Source organism: Pelobates fuscus, chromosome 6 (genome assembly GCF_036172605.1).
Source record: "Pelobates fuscus isolate aPelFus1 chromosome 6, aPelFus1.pri, whole genome shotgun sequence".
In the NCBI taxonomy this organism is placed as follows: domain Eukaryota; kingdom Metazoa; phylum Chordata; class Amphibia; order Anura; family Pelobatidae; genus Pelobates; species Pelobates fuscus.
This window is the reverse complement of record NC_086322.1, coordinates 279,343,011-279,362,761: the sequence shown is the minus strand read 5'-3', so window position 1 is coordinate 279,362,761 and position 19,751 is coordinate 279,343,011. Positions and strand designations below refer to the sequence as shown.

Below are 19,751 nucleotides of genomic sequence, written 5' to 3'. Positions count from 1 at the left end.
CCTAGTTTTGATTGGGTTAAGGGTTTGAATGGGGGGGATGTATTGTGTCGCACCACACGATAACCGCTACCTACACACATGACCCCGGCTGGGTGAACCCAACATGAAATCTTATTACCCTGCTTAACCATTGTTTAAAATTCCACTCTACACCTTTAAAAAGTTATTAATGTTACCCTGTCAGTCAGTTTAGCCTGCTTACTACATCTTCATGTTTTATTTGCCGACTGACGACTATTAACACACTACCGATCCTAACCTGTAATTCCAATATAAAAAAACGTGCAGTTTCTACGTGTGCCAGGCTATTATTTATTTATTTTGCCTGTTTTCACTCGGCTTGTTACCGCTGTCGAGGAGTACCAAGCATGTATGTTCACACTTGCACAATAAAAAGAAAGAATTTAAAAACCAAAAAAAAGAAAGAGAGGATATAGAATAGACTCAGCAATACCCCTTCAGAATTTTTGCAGATTCTTTCTACAAATACACTGACATTTCTTTGTTCTCGGCACCCATCAAAAAAAACCAAAAAACTAATACATAAAAATATTTTTTAGTAAAGGGGTAAATTGCCTACCTTACAAAAAAAAAAAAAAAAAAAACATGATTGGAAATATTGTAGCATGGAGATTATGTATATAGTGGTACAGAGTAACTGGTTCTAAAAGTAAAAAAATCAGCAAGCTATTCTATGTGTTTCCATAGCAACTGCCCACTATTAGAACCTTGCCCCAGAAAGTTTGTATTTGCAGTAGATGAAATAGTCTATCCCTCTGTAACAATTACATCATGTGGGGGAAGTATAAAGCTACTACGTCAGCATGACGTCCTGCAGGAGGAGGAGAGAGAGACAAAGTTTGTGATCACCTAGTAACGTGTTGCTACAAAGGCTGGACAGTAACACTGACACTTGGTAGCTGCAATGGCCCCTTCTACAAAGGGGAAACAAATGCATGGGGGCACAGGGACCCCAGCCTCCTATCAGTACAGTGTGAAGGTCAGACTGAAGGAGTCAGGGGAGAGATTCACAGTGTCCAGGTGTAATCATCACATGGAGTTTGCAGAATTGAAGGACAGGTTGGAGTTGGTGGCAGGGATCCCAGTCCATTTACAGAGGCTGTCCTACATCGATGAAGGTACAGACAACATTCTGAATACATAAAGCAACTGCTATGGGCTTGGAGCAAAGCAAGATCCATATTCATTTACCCCTCCAGCATCAGTTAGCTCACAGTTAAGTAAATAAACCTCTTGGATGGCTGGATGGTTGGCTATAAGTCATACTCAGCTATTAGGGTTAAACTTGATACTTTTTGAAGTTTATATTTTCACTTCACCACTGCTGAATATTTAGTGAATCCCACCAAGATTAGACAGACAGATAAATTGATAGATATATATACAGTGCTTTCCAATACAGCTCTATCATGTTATATTCAGTAATGAATCTTTCCTATCTCCACTATTTTGATGTAAGCAGTACTTTTGGTGTTAGTAATATTTATTTATTAACTTTTAAATATTTTTTTTGGTCTAGTGCTATATACATATAAGATAGTTCAGAGTAGGTTTTAAGGAGTCAATAACTTTTTTTTTTTATTAATGAACCAATTTCAGTGATATTACATACAATGAATGATTAACATATGGAGAATTGTTTAACGAGATACGGAAGATGACATCTTTTAAATGAGCTCTATTTGCCGCCTCACAAAGTCGTGATCTTTCGATCGCATTGTTCATAACATTAGTTAATGTTTGAGGCTCTGGCGCGCGAATTTCTAGGTGACCCCGCACTAGACAGTGCATTTGGTAGGGTGCAATCGGCGCTGATGAATTATCCGTGGATTTTCGGTACCCCAGAAACAACAGTTTTGCTTATTGACAAAGCCATTCGAATAAAAATGATCTTTGTCAGACATGATGAGTTGATGAATAAATTCATTGTTTTCTCTGGCTAATTCATTGATCCTTCGTAAAATTACCCATAATAAAACTCCCAAGACTCAGTTAAAATATATATCCTGCAACAAAAGTATTGAACTTCTAATAAGTTATTTATCTGTCAATTCCTACTCTGAGTTTTGGCCAATTCTGTATAAACATGTTTTAAAACTTTTCAATATACTAGAATTTTTTTTTACTAGTTTTTTCAAAGCCTTTGATTCCCTTTATAGCCATATTCGATTTAAAAGCCACAGTCTGGATCCTAACCCGCTGTATTAGCGAGGTGCGCCTGTATTTTGGTCACGTCTCTTCCAAAGTAATTAAATGCCCGGTGGAGATCCCGCAAACAGAGGTGGAAAGCACTCAAGGTTCTGGGAATAAGAAAGCTGATTTATTGAACAGATATGTACTGTAGCTAATATAGGTTTAATACTTCAGTTAAATGGAATCGTTTGCTATTCAAACCTTTTGGTATTCTCCTTCAATGTTTGATGAGTAAATATGCAATTATACAGCATCTTTAGAATACTATAACAACAAAGCGCAATAGTTATTATGTATAAAAAGTGTTGAGTTTTCTTTTACTTTAGCTTCAATTTGTGCACACTCACTAATTTCTTATATATAGTATATTTATGTATTTGTGCTTTTTTTCTGCCTTTTTTGTAAAGTGCCACAATGATCTTTTTATTCATTTTTCAGATATTTTTGCAGGTTTTTTTTCCCTTTGAATGATTTTACCATTCCATCTGAGCTCTAGAGTAATCTATAAACCACTCAAACGTCCAAATAGTATACTTTCATTTTAGGGGATATTCCTGATACGTCTACCTTTAAAAGTAACGGAATTATTCCGGGAGGAACGATCTCTCTCAGCGTTTGGTACCATGATGGGTGGAGCGATATTGTGAAAGCAGCAACAAAAGGAGATTTGCCACAGGTAATGTTATAGGTGCCAACAGCCCCGATTTTGCTGGGACAGTCCTATATTTTTTGGTGTATTGTTTCTGCAAAAATGGGTTCTGGAAACGTGTCCCACGTTCATAAATCTGTCCTGAAGTTTAAACTTTTGGACAGATTTTATGATGCAGGAGGAGACAGGGCACTGGGACTATACACAGAGCTAGTCAGCTGTGCTCCATGCACAGTCTGCCTTGAGGGGGTAGTCTGTCAGATAGAAAACGGAAGCGTCACCCATTGTGACTGCTGTTTTGACTTGTTTCCATGGTGATTTCCCCACTTGTAGTGCATTGTTTTTTCAGAACATGACATTTTGATAAATCTCCCCCATAATGGTTAATGTTTGTTGGTCAACAGAGGGACTCCTCCTGTCTCTGTGTTTGTATTTTCCCCTCCTGTCTCTGGAGATGAGATTTCATCCATAATACACAAGAATCCCTAAAGCTAATATAATTGAGCACACATCCTGAAAGGAGCACTCAAAGCACAATACATTGCAAATCACTGTTGTGGTTATGGTGCCAGGAGTGCCATGGCGCCACCCTCTGGTTTAAAGGGACACTATAGGCACCCAGACCACTTCAGCTTATTGAAGTGGTGTGGGAACAGTATCCCTATTGCACTTAGTGCAATGTTTACATTGCAGCACTAAATCTGCCTCCAAGGTCTGCGACCCACAGCCAAGTGACATCGGCGTTGAGATTAGGTAAGTAGCTAAAGGGTTTTTAACCCTTCAATCACTGGGAGGGGGCTAGAAAGAGCTATAGTACCAGTAATACAGCTTTGTATGCACTATGGTATCCCTTTAAGGAGTCAGACTGCTTTTGTCTCCACCAGGTACTGGAAAAGGAGAGGCAGAGACCAGCATTCATTGGCTCAGAGTGATCAGCTGACATTCTCAGCCAATAAGGGGGTGGCTGTGATTGGCTGTCACCTGACCGCTTTTAGCCTCTCACAGTTCCCATACAGATATGAATCTGTATGGCTACAAGGAAGTGTGTAATATCTGCCTTGGTCACACCTGCAGTGGGGGCGGAGCTATGGGAAGCCAGGGAACCTCATTCCGTTTTAACCTGTTTGAAAATGGTTTTGCCAGGGGACTTCAGGCACTTTAACCAATTCAATGAGATAACATGTTTATAGTGCCTACAGTGTCCCTTGAAGATAGCAGCAATACATTTTCTAATGTTATCTCAAAACAGAGGCATCAGAACCTATACAGGCATCAAAACATCTCTATGAGAAACTCTCACGTTTACTTTGTGCTGGGGCGCAAATAAACCGGTTTCTGATTGACAGTTGAGAGGAAGCCACCGAAAGGGGAATCCTTCGTTATTGTTTTAGGGGCGTAAAGTGTTTCTTTATTAAAAATTGGGTTTGTTTATGTAACGGATCGCCTGGCACCCCAACTGGGTACCTCCGTTAATGGATGCTCCTAGCGCTTCCTGAGGACTCCAAGCACTCTGGCAGACACCACAATCACCGAACCGATGCAGCATATGAATCTTCTCAAGCATAGGAATGCTGTAGACCGTTGAATAGGAACCATACGAATAGGCTTACACTCCTAGCAGTCAACTGGAACAGCATGCAATAAATCCTTCCCCCAATAATGAGACGACACTTCACTTTGAGGGTAAAACAGGAACTCTGGACTGGCTCATCCATCCTGGCTTTTATTTCCATCTCACACATACAGGCCACACCCAGGGGGAGGCATAAAATGACCAATAGTATCACGGGTGCAGCCCACACATCCCCTCCCCTTAGTGTGACACATAATCCCATTATGCATACAGTTTAAAATATACTTTTTACACAACTTTCATAACTCTAAAACCATACATCACATTCACATAAAAATACATATCCACAATCAATCCATTCAGGGGAACAACATATTAAAAAATGGCATGAATCCGACCAGGGGTTCAAAAGTTACTAAAAGTATATTTTGTCCCTTACTAGCCGCATGGCAAACCGTTTTAGACAGGTTTTACATAGGCCTCTATCCTGGAGACAAAGAGGAAAGTAATCCAATTATCCAGGGCTAGAAGCAGACTCCATTAACCACATGGTTACAGAAAGACATAAAACACTTTAAAATACAGAAAGTTTCTTTTTATCCATAACACACAGACATTTCACATATCCCCAGATAGCTGGGATCTGAGCGCACAGAACTACCGAATAGCGCGCAGATCCTATTCACACAGTACAATTGCCATGGAGCTAAAGTCTTTCCCATAGTCTTTCATTATATGAATAGGCTCCATGGTATAGCTATCTGGGGTATCACCGCTCACACAGGGCCATAATCACTGGGCAGGAGGCTAGCAACCAGGCTTCTCCAGTTCACAGTGGCGAGGTTGGTTTCGCCACAGTTTACTAAGCAGTTAATTGTAAGGACTTGAAACCCAAATTGTCAAATTCAGGCTAATTTCACCAAACTATGACCATGACTAACACTTTGACTTCTAACCTAATAATCAAATCTGTAACATTTTTGAATTTCATGCGTGTCAAGCAGACAAAGGAGAAGGTAAATCCATTATACTCAAAATTCAATGATAATAAACTACTTGTTTTTTTTTACCTACAAAGTTCATCCCCTAGAACAGGGATGGGGAGCATTCGGCCCTCCAGATGTTGTGGACTACATCTCCCTTGATGCTTTGACATCGTTGTGGTTGTAGGAGCATTATGGAAGATGTAGTCCAAAACATCAAGGTTCCCCATCCCTGCCTTAGAACATAGTGTCATGTACCTTTAAATACCTTCATAGAACAGGTCAGAGATCCTACACCATCCTTCATCGAGGCTGGGAGGATGCCTTAGAATTTGTTCCTTCTGGCAATGGATCCACTCGATCCTCACTCGAATTTTAGACAAACCTCCACTTTTCCAACCTATTCCATTCCTGTCCCACCACACGAATACCCCCACAGCTGCTTACAAAAAGCCACTTAATGTGACAAAGAGTTTGATACTTTCCTGGCCTTAACCAGGCCCTATGGAGATATGGTTTTGACAAATGCAGGAATTGTGCTGCATGAAGAAAGAGGTCTTTAGTGCGACTGGTAGAGAGCAAACATATGTAGCGATCTAGTCAAAACTCTATAATTTGAGTCTGCCATCTTCGGCTCATTCCCCATGTGAGTGTTTTAATTATGAGTTTTACTTACCTTTACTACCTTGCTGTGCTGGTCTCGCTGCATCCCATATGGAAGCACTTGGAAGCTAGTCTGCATGTGTGGCGAGTTGCCGCCCTGCTGCAATCAAATTCTCTTAAGGAGCAGCATTTGTTTGAGAACCAAGTTTTACTCTGTTCTGGAAGAGGAAGGGCCTCTAGTGGTTGTCAGGAAGACAGTAACTAGAGGTGCGTTTAACCCTGCAATGAAAAAAAGTCTATGTTTTATGTTGCTGGTTTGAAGTTAAGGGCCACTGTACCCAGACCACTTCATTGAGCTGAAGTGGTCTTGGTGCCTTAAGTATTAAACATCATCACTCTAGTTTCTAGACTTTTGAAGATTTTATTATGCTAGGGTCAGCTAAGGGAAAGAACACCATTTGTATCATTATTTTTTATTTTTTTTTAACAGCTGAAATGTTTGGGAGTCACTCCTGATTCATCCTTCAACACTCCGAATTCCTTGAGGTTAGACTTTGAACAGAAACAGGAATGGATAGCTTCAAGAGCAAGTGTGGCCCTCTACATTGCTGCCCACCGAGGCCACCTGGGTATGGTACGATACCTATTGAAGAATGGTAAGATAATTTCTACTAGTGTTTGATTTTGCATGTCTCCATATGTATCACATTAGCTACTTTAAAGGAACATTACAGGGTCAGGAACACAAACATGTATTAATGACCCTGGAGTCTTAAAACCACCATCTATCCTTTACTCCACTCTGCTGCTGTTAGCTCTGCCCCTGATCTGCCTGCTTGGCTGACATAATCAGAAGTGGTGATCTGAGCCAATCACAATGCTTTTCATAGGAAAGCATTGGATTGGCTGAGATTGTCAAGGATGCATATCAGGGACAGAGCAGGCACAGTCCAAACACAGCCCTGGCTAATCAGCACCTCCTTATAGAGATGCACTGAATCAATTCATCTCTATGAGGAAAGTTCAGTGTCTGCATGCAGAGGGTGGAGACACTGAATGTCAGTCACACTGTGCAGCACTGCCCAAGGAAACACATCTAGTAGCCATATGAGGAGTGGCCAGTTGAGATATCCCTAGTCTGTAATGTAAACACTGCATTTTTCTCTGAAAAGACAATGTTTACAGCAAAAAGCCTGAAGGTAATGATTCTACTCACCAGAACAAATAAGCTGCAGTTGTTCTGGTGACTATAGTGTCCCTTTTATAAATTCATACTTTCTAGATACTCGAAAACCATAAAACGTCCCCCCATGGGCAGCTTTGTAAATAGAAAATTAATTCCACACTGATATTCACATATGGTTAAAGAAAATTGAAATATTTCTTCACTGATTGGTACTAAATGTAAAAAAATATATATTTTTTTAAAGGCAACAGAAAAATCCATAAATAGATGGATGGATATTCCATTATCATCAGCGTATTAAGTATATAGTAGTATTTACCATGTTAGTGGTACGTAGCTTCTTGTTTGAGCTTAGAGCTATTGTTAAACTTTTTTTATTAATCTGTTGCATAGTTACCATGTCTTTTACACTTCAATGTTGTTTCCAGACTTTCCTTGTTTACCGGTTGATGTTCTGAGACTGCAAAACTCACTTTGTCCCCTTACTGACTCACCCTATTGTTTAGAATTCAATAGGAAAGCCTGCTTTCAATCTGCCAAGCTCTTATTCAAACGTCATGGCAACCTGACCCTTCACTCCACTAACAATATCCGAATGTCCTCTACTTGTAGTCTTGTCTCCAAATCCAATGTATTTCACCGCATTTTTGTTTGTGGGTTTATTTTCAGTCCTGCTGTCCACCTGCTTTTTTGGTAAAAATTTAAGTTAATTTTACAATAAATGCAGATTTAATAGTTAATAAAAGTAGGATAAATACAAAACATAAAACAGGAACTCTTGTCTCTGTATTAATGATGGGAGCATGCGCACAGTGGATTGCAAATTCTGTAACACCACACACCTTGCGTTTATTTGAGACGCTTACTGTATTTTTAACCCACGCTGGGATTAGGCAGCATTCTGTTACTTAACCTGGTTATTAAAGGGACACTATAGTCACCATAACTACTACAGCATAATGTAGTTGTGCTGGTGTCTATAGGCTGTCCCTGCAGGCTCAGCAATGTAAATGCTGCCTTTTCAGAGTGACAAGAGCAGAGGGGTCTTGATGGGGTAAAGGAAAGAAAAATACCGGTTTATGCCATTCTGAAGGGGGCCAGTAACCTAAACAGGTACCCCAGCACTGTAGGGTTAGGAATATATGTTTCTATACCTAACACTATAGTGTCCCTTTAAGTAGAAGAGGTGTACCTCTTTAAGATTATGTATTGGTTTAAAAATATTTTATATATATATTTAAACCTTATAATAGTACTATGTGGAAATTGCTCAAACTTTTATTTAAGCGTATTTGCTAAGGCCATCACAGAGCTACGTCAAAGAGATTTGGAGTTATTTTTAGACTAAAGGCCCTCTGAAATAGAACCTACAATTGCTCTAATTTTGTTTTCACAATTTTTTTTACAAAATAATTAACCTCCCCCGAAACATATATTTTTGAAAAAAAATATTCATTTTAATATTGATGATTTATAGGCAAAATCATGGGTCTATTATCATACAGTCTCTTTAAAGGATATAAAGATATGATGACACTAAATTCAGAACCTTAAAGCTTATGTTGAAATGTAACAAACAACCAGTCACACACAGATGAATGTTATGCTCTTTATAAGAAATCCAATGAAAACCACAAGTTTATGGGCATTTCAAATGTGGATATTTGTCTAAGCATTGGTTATTTCTAGATTCTTAAGTGTTGGTATAAATATATATATATATATATAACAAGTGGGTACCTCAAAAAAACAAAACTATTCAAGTAGAACAATCTGAATTGGAATGGAAATGAATAAAGGCCCCTGTCCCCATCAATTTTGGGAGGCTGATGAGGGCTTAAAATGGGAGCTGCCACTCTCGAAAGTGTCATTTTATCAGATTGAGGCACTGCGGCACTATTCCAGATGTTTGTTAAATCTTCTCCCATTTAATGGATGGGGAGTGTGCGCAGAAGTACATGTCCTGTCACAGTTACCCACTTGAAATAATTGTGTCCCCATCCCACAGCCCAAGTGATGTTTGAACTGGGTGGGCAGCATGACTCTGTTTGTCTTATACCCTCCGCCATGTAATGAGTGTAGGGCATTGGGGGTGGGGGAAACCTGAACTTGCCACCCACTATAAAAATTGCTAGCACACTTCAGAGGTTTAGCGTTGGAATAAGTGTACAGAAATCCATATTTTTCAAGTGTTGATGGAAGAAACCTCTATGCTTGCCTACATTTGAATAATATTCCAAGGCAATTTGTATGAATTTTTCATTACACTCGCAATACATTAAAAAGAAAACGGTTGTGCCATCTTGTTATGTCCATTTAATCATTGGATAGTCTACTTTGAGTTGATCTTCCCTGTGTTCATCTTGTAATGGTTTTATGTTATATTTGTGAGTCATTCTGGTGCCAGCTTACTGTAATTTGGTGTCATTTCAGGTGCCAACATACTTGCCAAAACCCCACTGGGGAACAGCGCTTTGCACGTGGCAGCAGCTATGGGAAACGTTGACTGCATTACGGAACTTTTAGCCTATGGCGCTCAAACCAAAGACACTAATAACGAAGGGCTCACGGCACTGAACCTGGCAAGCATTTGGGGACAAAAAAAGGTTGAACGCCATTTATTCCTTTTCCAGTGGAAAGAGAGAGCAGCAAGCGTGAAAATTAAGGCACATCTGGATCCATCTGAGCTTTTCGCTCATCAGAAGTTTGATTCGAAGCTAAAATCCTGGCGATGTGGCTCTCAAGCCAAACGTTACATGGCCAATCTGGTACATCACAAAGACTTTGAAGGTACAGCGATTGACGCTCCCAGAAAACAGACTGATGAAAAAAGAATGGCAAAGCATAGATTCGCATAGTCAAAGGAAATACCACCAAACTCCAATCCGACAGATTGTAGTAGAACCGAAGACATACCTCAAAAGGACAGAATGTTTTACAGTAAATATTTCACCACAGCCACACCACGTTCAAGCCATAGAACATAGAAACATGTTGCATCGTTTTAAAACTATCTAGATTTGAAATTTTGATAAATAAACATATGAAATACAATATTTCGATAATTGTGGCTTGTTATTTAAGTGTGGTTTTCATTGAGTGAGCAAAAAACACAGTCACCTAATCTTTCACAATTTCGCACAATCTTCATTTTGCAAATTTAGGGAAAAACAAAAACTACAATAACATTATTTTTTTTATAAATATCTGAAGGATGACTGACTGCATTTAAATATGATCAGTGACAATTTTGTCCAATGTCATTCACATACACTTACTCTAGCTGTTCTTATATGTCTGTTGGGTTTCCATATTTATGTGGGTGGCATTATCAGTTCTCCAGACTGCGAAGGCAGATATTGAAATTAATGCCCCTGATGTATACGGAATTCATGTTTTCCTAGGGTGATATCAATTAAATAATTACACCCGGGATCATAATGAGAGTCCTGTGACTAATTGAACTGATTTCACACAAGAAGTACATGAATTTTTTTACTGCCCGGTAGAATGTTAAGTTGGCTTGTGTCACACGTAAATATGTTGAACTGATATTCCTAACTACTGACAAAAAAATAAAGACACTGGGCACCTCCCAGCTAAAAACACATGCAGTTTGAAATTTAAACATAAATTACCTGCTAATTGGAACAGGTCAAGAGGTAGAGAATAAGGCGTACGCTGGGCATGTTTTTTTAAAAACCTGATCTAGTTTTCAAATCCTGTAGTTAGTAGATAGTAGGTGACATCATACTGTGCAAAAACTGTAATCACTGACACAATGCAGTGCAAGTTATCATACTAGCCCTGGCCTGGCCGAGATTAGTGAGAATTAGATTCTCAGGCAAATAGGCTATTAGCAGCCACCGCAAATCGACCCCTTTCCTGATAATGATATATACAGTTGTGCTCAAAAGTTTGCATACCCTTGGAGAATTGGTAAAATATATGCCATTTTTAACCCATTAAGGACCAAACTTCTGGAATAAAAGGGAATCATGTCATGTGTCCTTAAGGGGTTAAATAAAACATGAGTGAGCAGGGAAAACACTTTTCTTTTATTTCTTATGGGATTCATATTCAACTGTAGGCTATAACAGAATGGCACAATCACAAAACAAAACATGGAAAGAAAAAACTGAAACGACCCCTGTTCAAACGTCTGCATTCCCTTAGTTCTTAATAGTGTATATTACCCCCTTTAGCATCAATGACAGCGTGCAGTCTTTTGTAATAGTTGTCTACGAGGCCCCTAATTCTTGTAGGTGGTATATCTGCCCATTTGTCTTGCCAAAATGCCTCCAGGTCATGCAAAGTCTTTGGTCGTCTTGCACGAACAGCACGTTTGAGCTCTCCCCAGAGTGGCTTGATGATATTAAGGTCAGGAGACTGTGATGGCCATTCCAGAACCTCAGCTTTTCCTGCTGTAACCACTGGAGGGTCAACTTGGCCTTGTGCTTAGGGTCATTGTCATGCTGGAAAGTCCAAGAGCGTCCTATGTGCAGCCTTCGTGCAGAAGAATGCAAATTGTCTGCCAGTATTTTCTGATAACATGCTGCATTCATCTTGCCATCAATTTTCACAAGATTCCCTGTGCCTTTAAAGTTCACATCCACCCAAAACATCAGTGAGCCACCACCATGCTTTACAGTGGGGATGGTATTCTTCTCACTTTAGGCCTTGTTAACCCCTCTCCAAATTATGGTTGTGACCGTAAAGCTCTATTTTGGTCTCATGACTCCAAATTACAGTGTGCCAGAAAAGTGAGGCGTGTCAAGGTGTTGTCGGCCATATTGTAACCGGGGTTTTTGTGGCATTGGCGCAGTAAAGGCTCCTTTCTGGCAACTCGACCATGCAGCTAATTTTTGTTTAAGTATTGTCGTATTGTGTTCCTTGAAACAACCACGCTGTCTTTTTCTAGAGCAGCCTGTATTTCTCCTGAGGTTACCTGTGGGTTTTTATTTGTATCCCAAACAATTTTTCTGGCAGTTGTGGCTGAAATCTTTCTTGGTCTATCAGACCTTGGCTTGGTATCAAGAGTTCCCCAAATTTTCCTCTTCTTAATAAGTGATTGAACAGTACTGACTAGCATTTCAAGGCTTTGGATATCTTTTTATATCCTTTTCCAACTTTATAAAGTTCCATTACCTTGTTACACAGGTCTTTTGACAGTTCTTTTCTGCTCCACATGGCTCAGTATCTAGCCTGCTCAGTGAATCCATGTGAGAGCTAAACTCATTGACTATTTATACACAGACACTAATTGCAATTTTAAAAGCCATAGGTGGGGAAAGGTATACTTTAATTGCCATCTTAACCTGTGTGTGTCACCTTATGTGTCTGTAACAAGGCCAAACATTCAAAGATATGTAAACTTTTGATCAGGGCCATTTGGGTGATTTCTGTTATCATTATGATTTAAAAAGGAGTCAACAATGTGATAATAAATGGCTTCAGATGATCACTATCCTTTAATAAAATATTATTTTTTTATACATGATCAGTCATATTTTCAAAATCAATACTATAATTTCACAATTTCTGGAAGCTCTAGTCCTTACAAGGACTTTCCCGGTTTAATCCTCCACACTGGAACCAGACGACACATAGTTCTGGGTGCACAAGCTGGAATCTGTTTATTGGCAGCCACAACTAGCCTTATATGCAGGTCCCCATGCAAGGTGCACTCCCCCCTGGACCTGAGAGTAAACTACAGTCAAAACATACACACGATTACATTGGCTCTCAGGTCCAGGACACTCTTATACAAAACAAGATAATCCCTCCCCTGTGCCTGGGAGATAATTGAGTCATTACTGTATTAAACTCAATTATCTTCAGGTACAAAAAACACACATTTCCCAAACACCCCAAAAGTACCTTTAAAAATACATAAAACCGCATGGCCTCCCCCAAGGCCGTGAATCCCATCCACACCCACCTGCAACACTCAAAAACCACCACTCAGCCAATACACGACTGTACATTATGCCATCTCCCACAAGAACAGACTCTACCCGACCACACGCTAACCGGAACCAACCGAGACTCACAAACTTCATAGACCCCCCCCCATGACGCCGTGAGTTGACACTGGGGGGCTGACTCAAGGTACGGAAATGGGGAACTGGGTAAACTGACAGCCCCCCCCCTCCCCAACCTCAACCCTCACCTCCCCACATAACCGGACGACAAGCCCTAACCACCGCACACCCCGTAAAGTGCTAACACCCACGGTAGTACACCACCAATACCTACCCTTTCCCGCACCACTAGCCCTCAAGAACATGCCAACTACATACATAGGCGCTGAACACAGAAGATAATGAGGCCATCCGAGATAACACATGCAGCCCCCTGCAACTACTCAATAGCATTAGCACACGAGAGATACAAGACGCACTGAAACATAGACGAGACACTGGGTAACTCCCCGCCCCCTCTTCTCAGGGCCTGCACCCCCCCACACAACCAGACAATACCAGGGAATCTGGCAACCCGCCAAACCATAAACACCCACGAACACCACACCTAATACTTAGCACCGCTGAGTAAAAGATATATGACCCACCCCCCCACCCTGACCCCCCGCATCCTCGTGCCCCCACCCCAATTGCGAGACCGACAAGGTGACCATGTACCGATGAGTATAAACAAGACATCAACCAGCTAACGACATATAACAGCCTTCCCGACGTACGATAACTAGACTGAATTGACCTATCAGAGTACAATGTCGAAACCTTGTATGTATACCCTGATTTACCTTACGAAATTTACTCCCCTATCTTCCATGTTTCCCCGAAAATAAGACCTACCCCGAAAATAAGCCCTAGCTGAATTTTCGGGGTGGGCTGCAATATAAGCCTCACCCCGAAAATAAGACCTAGGCATTTTACCTTTGCGGCCCGGCGGGACTTCCTTCTTCTATGTGGAGGAGGGGGAGGAGCGTTGCGGGCCGCGGCATCGCGCAGCGTGATGACGATGTGCGCAGCGTGATGACGACGTGCGCAGCGTGATGACGACGTGCGCAACGCCGTCAGTCTGCCTTCACGGATCTTCAGCGGAAGGATCCATTCCGGGCGGTGAGGCACCCAGTGGTCGGACTCTTTGAACTGTGAGAAGATACCAGTATTTTATGTCTGGGACTTAATTAATTAAAGGGGGGGTGAATTAATTAAAGGGAGGGTGAATTAATTAAAGGGGGGGTGGGTTAATTAAAGGGGGTGAATTAATTAAAGGGGGGTGGATTAATTAAAGGGGGTGGATTAATTAGAGGGGTGGTGGATTAATTAGAGGGGGTGGAATAATTAGAGGGGAGTGGATTAATTAAAGAGGGGGTGGATTAATTAAAGGGGTGGTGGATTAATTAGAGGGGGGTGGATTAATTAGAGGGGGTGGATTTATTAAAGGGGGGTGGATTAATTAGAGGGGTGGATTAATTAGAGGGGGGTGGATTTATTAAAGGAGGGGTGGATTAATTAGAGGGGGTGGATTTATTAAAGGAGGGGTGGATTAATTAGAGGGGGGTGGATTAATTAAAGGGGGGGGGTGGATTAATTAAAGGGGGGGTTCAATGTACATACCGGTACCGTAAATAAATAAGCCCTACCCTGAAAATAAGCCCTAGTGTGTTTTTTGGGACTAAAATTAATATAAGACCCGGTCTTATTTTCGGAGAAACACGTTTTTTCTTCTGTACCCCCTCCCCGAAACAAAAAAATCTTCAAAATAAAGTTTTTTTTTAAAAAAAATACATAAAACCCCACAAAAGTTACATCCCCTGATAGCCCTAATCTGGGTGACCAACATTCAAAAATCACCCAGATCGGTTCAGGCATTTCCTGTAAGTCATAATTTGACTGACCGCACGCATGTTCCCATGCCCAAAACAGTTCCAGAGAATCAGGGTTTGCGATCAGTCTAGTTTGGTAGTTTAAAAAAAAGAACAAACTACCGAACAAAGTCAATGTTCTTACCCTGCAGCTTGTTTCCCTTGTTCGTGGGAATGTTTCCACCGAACAGTGTTTTTCTAAGTGTTGCAGAAGGACTTTCATTGTCCGAAAATAGTTCCATGAACTCAACGACTAAACACCACTGCCTGTGTTCATGCGAACAAGATGGCCGCCGTGTGGTTGTCCATACAAAATGCGGCCACCCAGACGAACACTTAGAACACTGCGGTGGAAATTGCTACAAAGTATCAATTAGGCTTAACAAGCTCCAGGGTGGTCTCCGGTTCGTGCAGCTGTTCGATTCCCGAACCATATAGTCCAAATACACAAACGGCGACTTTTACATTACATTTTACAGGGTCATTGGTCACCCATTGAGACTGGAAGAAAGGCGTTTTCACTTAGAGAAAAAAAGATGTCAGTCAGCTTAGATACTGCTCACTTAGCTGATGGTTACCAACCAGTTGTACAGAAATGTACAGCAGAAATATCACAGAACCACAAACACATTTACTGACAATCTTGCATTTATTTTTCTGGGGCTATTTATTTCATTTCCCCAGAAGTAAAGAGGCCACTGGTACTGCTTGATCCAGGGCTACTGAAAGTATTCTAAAGCAGTTTGTTGACTTTAAAATATAATTTCTGGCTTTTACAGTTTCTATAAAATCAAATGGCAAAAAAAAAAAAAAAACCACAAGGCTGTTAAACACAGTTCCTAAATTAATTATTTATCCACCTCTTGGCCTTTACCTTTATACTAATGTCATAGAGATATACAATGACAAATACGTTGAGTCTGACCAGATCCAAGTACAGTTGCCCGGTTGATGAATGGTCCAGACTGTTAAATTGTGTCCAGAAGTTATTCATTAACTGACCTATTGTCATTTATCTCTGTGCTTTTGTGAAAGAGATACAAAATAATAAATATGGCCAGCTGGACCAGATTCAAGTATACTTGCCCTCCGTGAACGGACGCACATGGCATAGAGAGATTATTGTGGGTTGTGGTGTGAGTCATTTGCAGATGATAGACTTCAGCTAAAGATTTATTTGAATGATTACTCTATGTATTTGCTGGTGATGTAGCATTGTAAAGTATAGATTTAATCTGTATGTACCTGGAAGTAACCTTGTTGAATGTTACATTATGGACGTTTCAAAGAAAATTAGATAATCAGATACAGGCTCATTCAGAGATATAATTATATCAATAACCCCTCTGGTATCCAATACACACATAGTATATACAGTTCCAAGCTTCTATTGTCCCTTTTTTTTCTTAAAGGGGAAGTATAAACACAGTAACCACTACATGATGTCATACTGGTTATGGTGCCAGGAGGCTGCGGGTGCTATGCCCCAGTCCTGGGCAAAATTTTTTGAACATATGCATGATCAGGGTATGATCTTTACACCAAAACTGCTTCATTAAGGTAAAGTTGCTTTGATGCCTCTAGTAGAGTCAGGACTCGAGTCCTGCAGGAAAGCTTGGGAACGGTGTTTCTGCACTTTTTTTTTCTGCGCCTTTCCAGCTGTTCCTGCAGGCACTCAGGGGGCGGCAAAAAATGCCACCCTCAAAGGCCCCCCGTGTTCCCCCTGTCATGGGGGGCCCAAGAGGTGGCCTCATGGCCACCTGATGGACCCCCCCGGCGGGCGCCTGTCTCCCTGTCAGACGCGGCGAAGGGAGCTGTGTTCTCTCTGCTGCCTCACGCGCCGTTTGCTGATGCTGGGAGTGTGTGTGTCTGTGAGTGGATGTGTGTCTGTGTGTGTGTGTCTGTGAGTGTATGTGTGTGAATCTGTGTGTGTGTATGTATCTGTGTGTGTCTGTGTGAGTGTGAGTGTATGTGTGTGGTCTGTGTGTGTGTGTGTGTGTGTGCACGCATATATATATATATATATATATATATATATACATATATATATATATATATATATATATATATACACACGAGTGTATATTATTTTTTGGGAGCCCTGAGTAGAGTTGATACATTCTCACACACTATAGTTCTTATGTATGCATACACTTATCAGCCACAACATTAAAACCACCTGCCTAATATTGTGTAGGGCCCCCTTGTGCAGCCAAAGCATCTATAATGCATGGAGCATGAACTCCACAAGACCTCTGAATGTGTCCTGTGGAATCTGGAACCAAGACATTAGCAGCAGAACCTTTAAGTCCTGCAAGTTGCGAGGTGGGACCTCCATGGATTTAATTTGTTGTTCTAGCACATGCTACAGGTGCTCAATCAGATTGAGATCTGGGGAATTTGGAAGCCAAGGCAACACCTTAAACCTTGCATTGTTCTTAAATAGTTACCGAACAATTTTTGCAGTATAGCAGGGCGCATTATCCTGGTAAAAGAGGCCACCACCATAAGGGGAACACCATTCCCGTGATGAGGTGTACGTAGTCTGCAACAATCTCTAGGTAGGTGATATGTGTCAAAGTAACACTCACGTGAATACCAGGACCCAAGTTTTTCAAGCAGAACATTGCCCAGAACACAACACTGCCTCCACAAGCCTGCCTTCTTCCCACAATGCATCCTGCTGCCATCTCTTCCCCAGGTAAACTATGCACACATACCTGGTCTTCTGCCTGATTTAATAAAACTCTTAATTTTATAACTAATTAAAAATATATATATATTTATATGTTTATTAAATTTATGCCGTCTAATCCCTCCCCCAACACACAATACAGACCCAACACATTCACACACCCCTCATAAACACTGTATCCCCTATAGACACACACTGCACCACCTACACACACACAAAACACAACTTCATTCAAAAAACAAAAAATGTGCTTCCTATATACACACTATTGCACATTTAGCGCATTTTCGATTAACAGAAATATATTTTTACACCGGACAAACACAGTGCATCCCATGTACACACTATATATTTCCCTACGCACACACCAGGTCCTCTATAGACACACACAACATTCCTGACACACAAAGTATATCTCCTATGCACCCTGTGTATCCCCTACACACTAGATCCCCTGTACACACACTCACTCTCTAGAACCTCCGCACTCGCTACATCCCCTTACACACACACACACTACAGAGCCTATACATACACACAGTACAGCCCCAAGCCACACACCACAAGCACAACACAACTGAAACCAACCTATTTGCACAAAACACCACACCACAGCTCATTTTGCACACACGCAATACCACAAGCAGCCACCAAGTGCATACACAACACTCTCTAATGGCCCTTTTGTCCTCTGATAACACACTTATAGATACACTAGAGACCAGTCACAAGCAAAGCTAAGGCCGCACATTATATAGGGCTGTCTTTCCCATGCAAGAGCTCTTTATCAGGACTGCCTTGTAATTCCCATCATTAAACTAGCATGCTCATTTTGGGCAATGTTTTGTCCCTACCAATGGGCCTCTCTGATTAGAAAAAGCCTGTGCCAAATTTTTTTCCAAGTCTAGCCCTGCTCCCCTCGTGAATCAAAGAGCCTTGGGCCTTATAACAGTGACGCCAATTTACCGGTTGTCGTTCCTTGCACCACTTTTGGTAGGTACTAACCATTGCATACCGGGAACACGCAACAAGATTTGCAATTTTGGATGCTCTGACCCAGTCGTCTAGCCATCACTATTTAGCAATTGTTAAAGTCACTCAGATCTATTCGGTTGCCCATTTTTCTTGCTTCCAACATAAAATTCAAGAACGGACTGTTGACTTGCGTCCTAATATATCCCACCCAGGGCCGGTGCAAGGATTTTTGCCACCCTAGGCAAAAGTAAAGTTTGCCGCCCCCCATTCCCCCCCCCCCCCCGATATGACATCACAATGCCCCATGTTAACCAACGCAAGTGCTGCAGTGCCACCGTGTTTACATTAAAAGGCCTGCAGGGACAGGCTATAGACACCAGAACCACTACATTAAGCTGCAGTGGTTCTGGGGACTAAAGTGTCCCTTTAATGTGAGGTAAATTAGAGATTAGTGCCACGAATAATATACTAGATTGCCTACTTACAATCAGATGAGGATGGTGATGGGCTCTACCTGCAGTCTGGCTCCACTGGTCTGGTGTAGAACAGGCTCTCTGGAGGCTGTTTGTGTTCTGGGAGAACAGGAAGAAGGCTCCATTTTTTTTTTTTTTTTTTTCAATGTTTGTGTTTATTGAAAATTTTCCGAAATAAGAAATAACAAGGGGTACAGAAAGAAAAATGGGGAGGGTATACGGTACAGTTCAGTATGGTGGCATTACATGTACATTCATATCAATGGGTTTATACACTCAAATAAACATGTATACGTTTAGATTTATGCAATATACAGAATCATTTTATACATACAGTGGTATGGTGAGTGTCTGAAATGCCAACCTTGGTGAATCTAGCGCTGGCTAGGGGTGTTGGCGATTTCTCTAGTCTTTATTCAAGCTTATTGCGATATTTCAGATAGAAACGTATGTACCTCTACACCAGGGGACGGGGAGACAAGGAGGTGGGATGATAAATACGGGAGGAAGGGGGGGAAGGTATACAAAGAATTGGTCCCTGAGTGCTAATATCCCAGTTGTGTTCT

General features: G+C 41.1%; 1 protein-coding gene across 1 annotated transcript; it reads left to right on the top strand.

Annotated features, from left to right (window-relative positions):
- The first annotated feature begins 904 nt into the window (after window positions 1-904).
- On the top strand, window positions 905-10,219 carry ANKRD60 (ankyrin repeat domain 60). The gene is made up of 4 exons (XM_063425526.1): window positions 905-1,139; window positions 2,760-2,890; window positions 6,513-6,678; window positions 9,642-10,219. The coding sequence occupies exons 1-4, from the start codon at window positions 926-928 to the stop codon at window positions 10,064-10,066; spliced, it is 936 nt and encodes a 311-aa protein (XP_063281596.1). The 5' UTR covers window positions 905-925; the 3' UTR covers window positions 10,067-10,219.
- The last annotated feature ends 9,532 nt before the right edge of the window (window positions 10,220-19,751 follow it).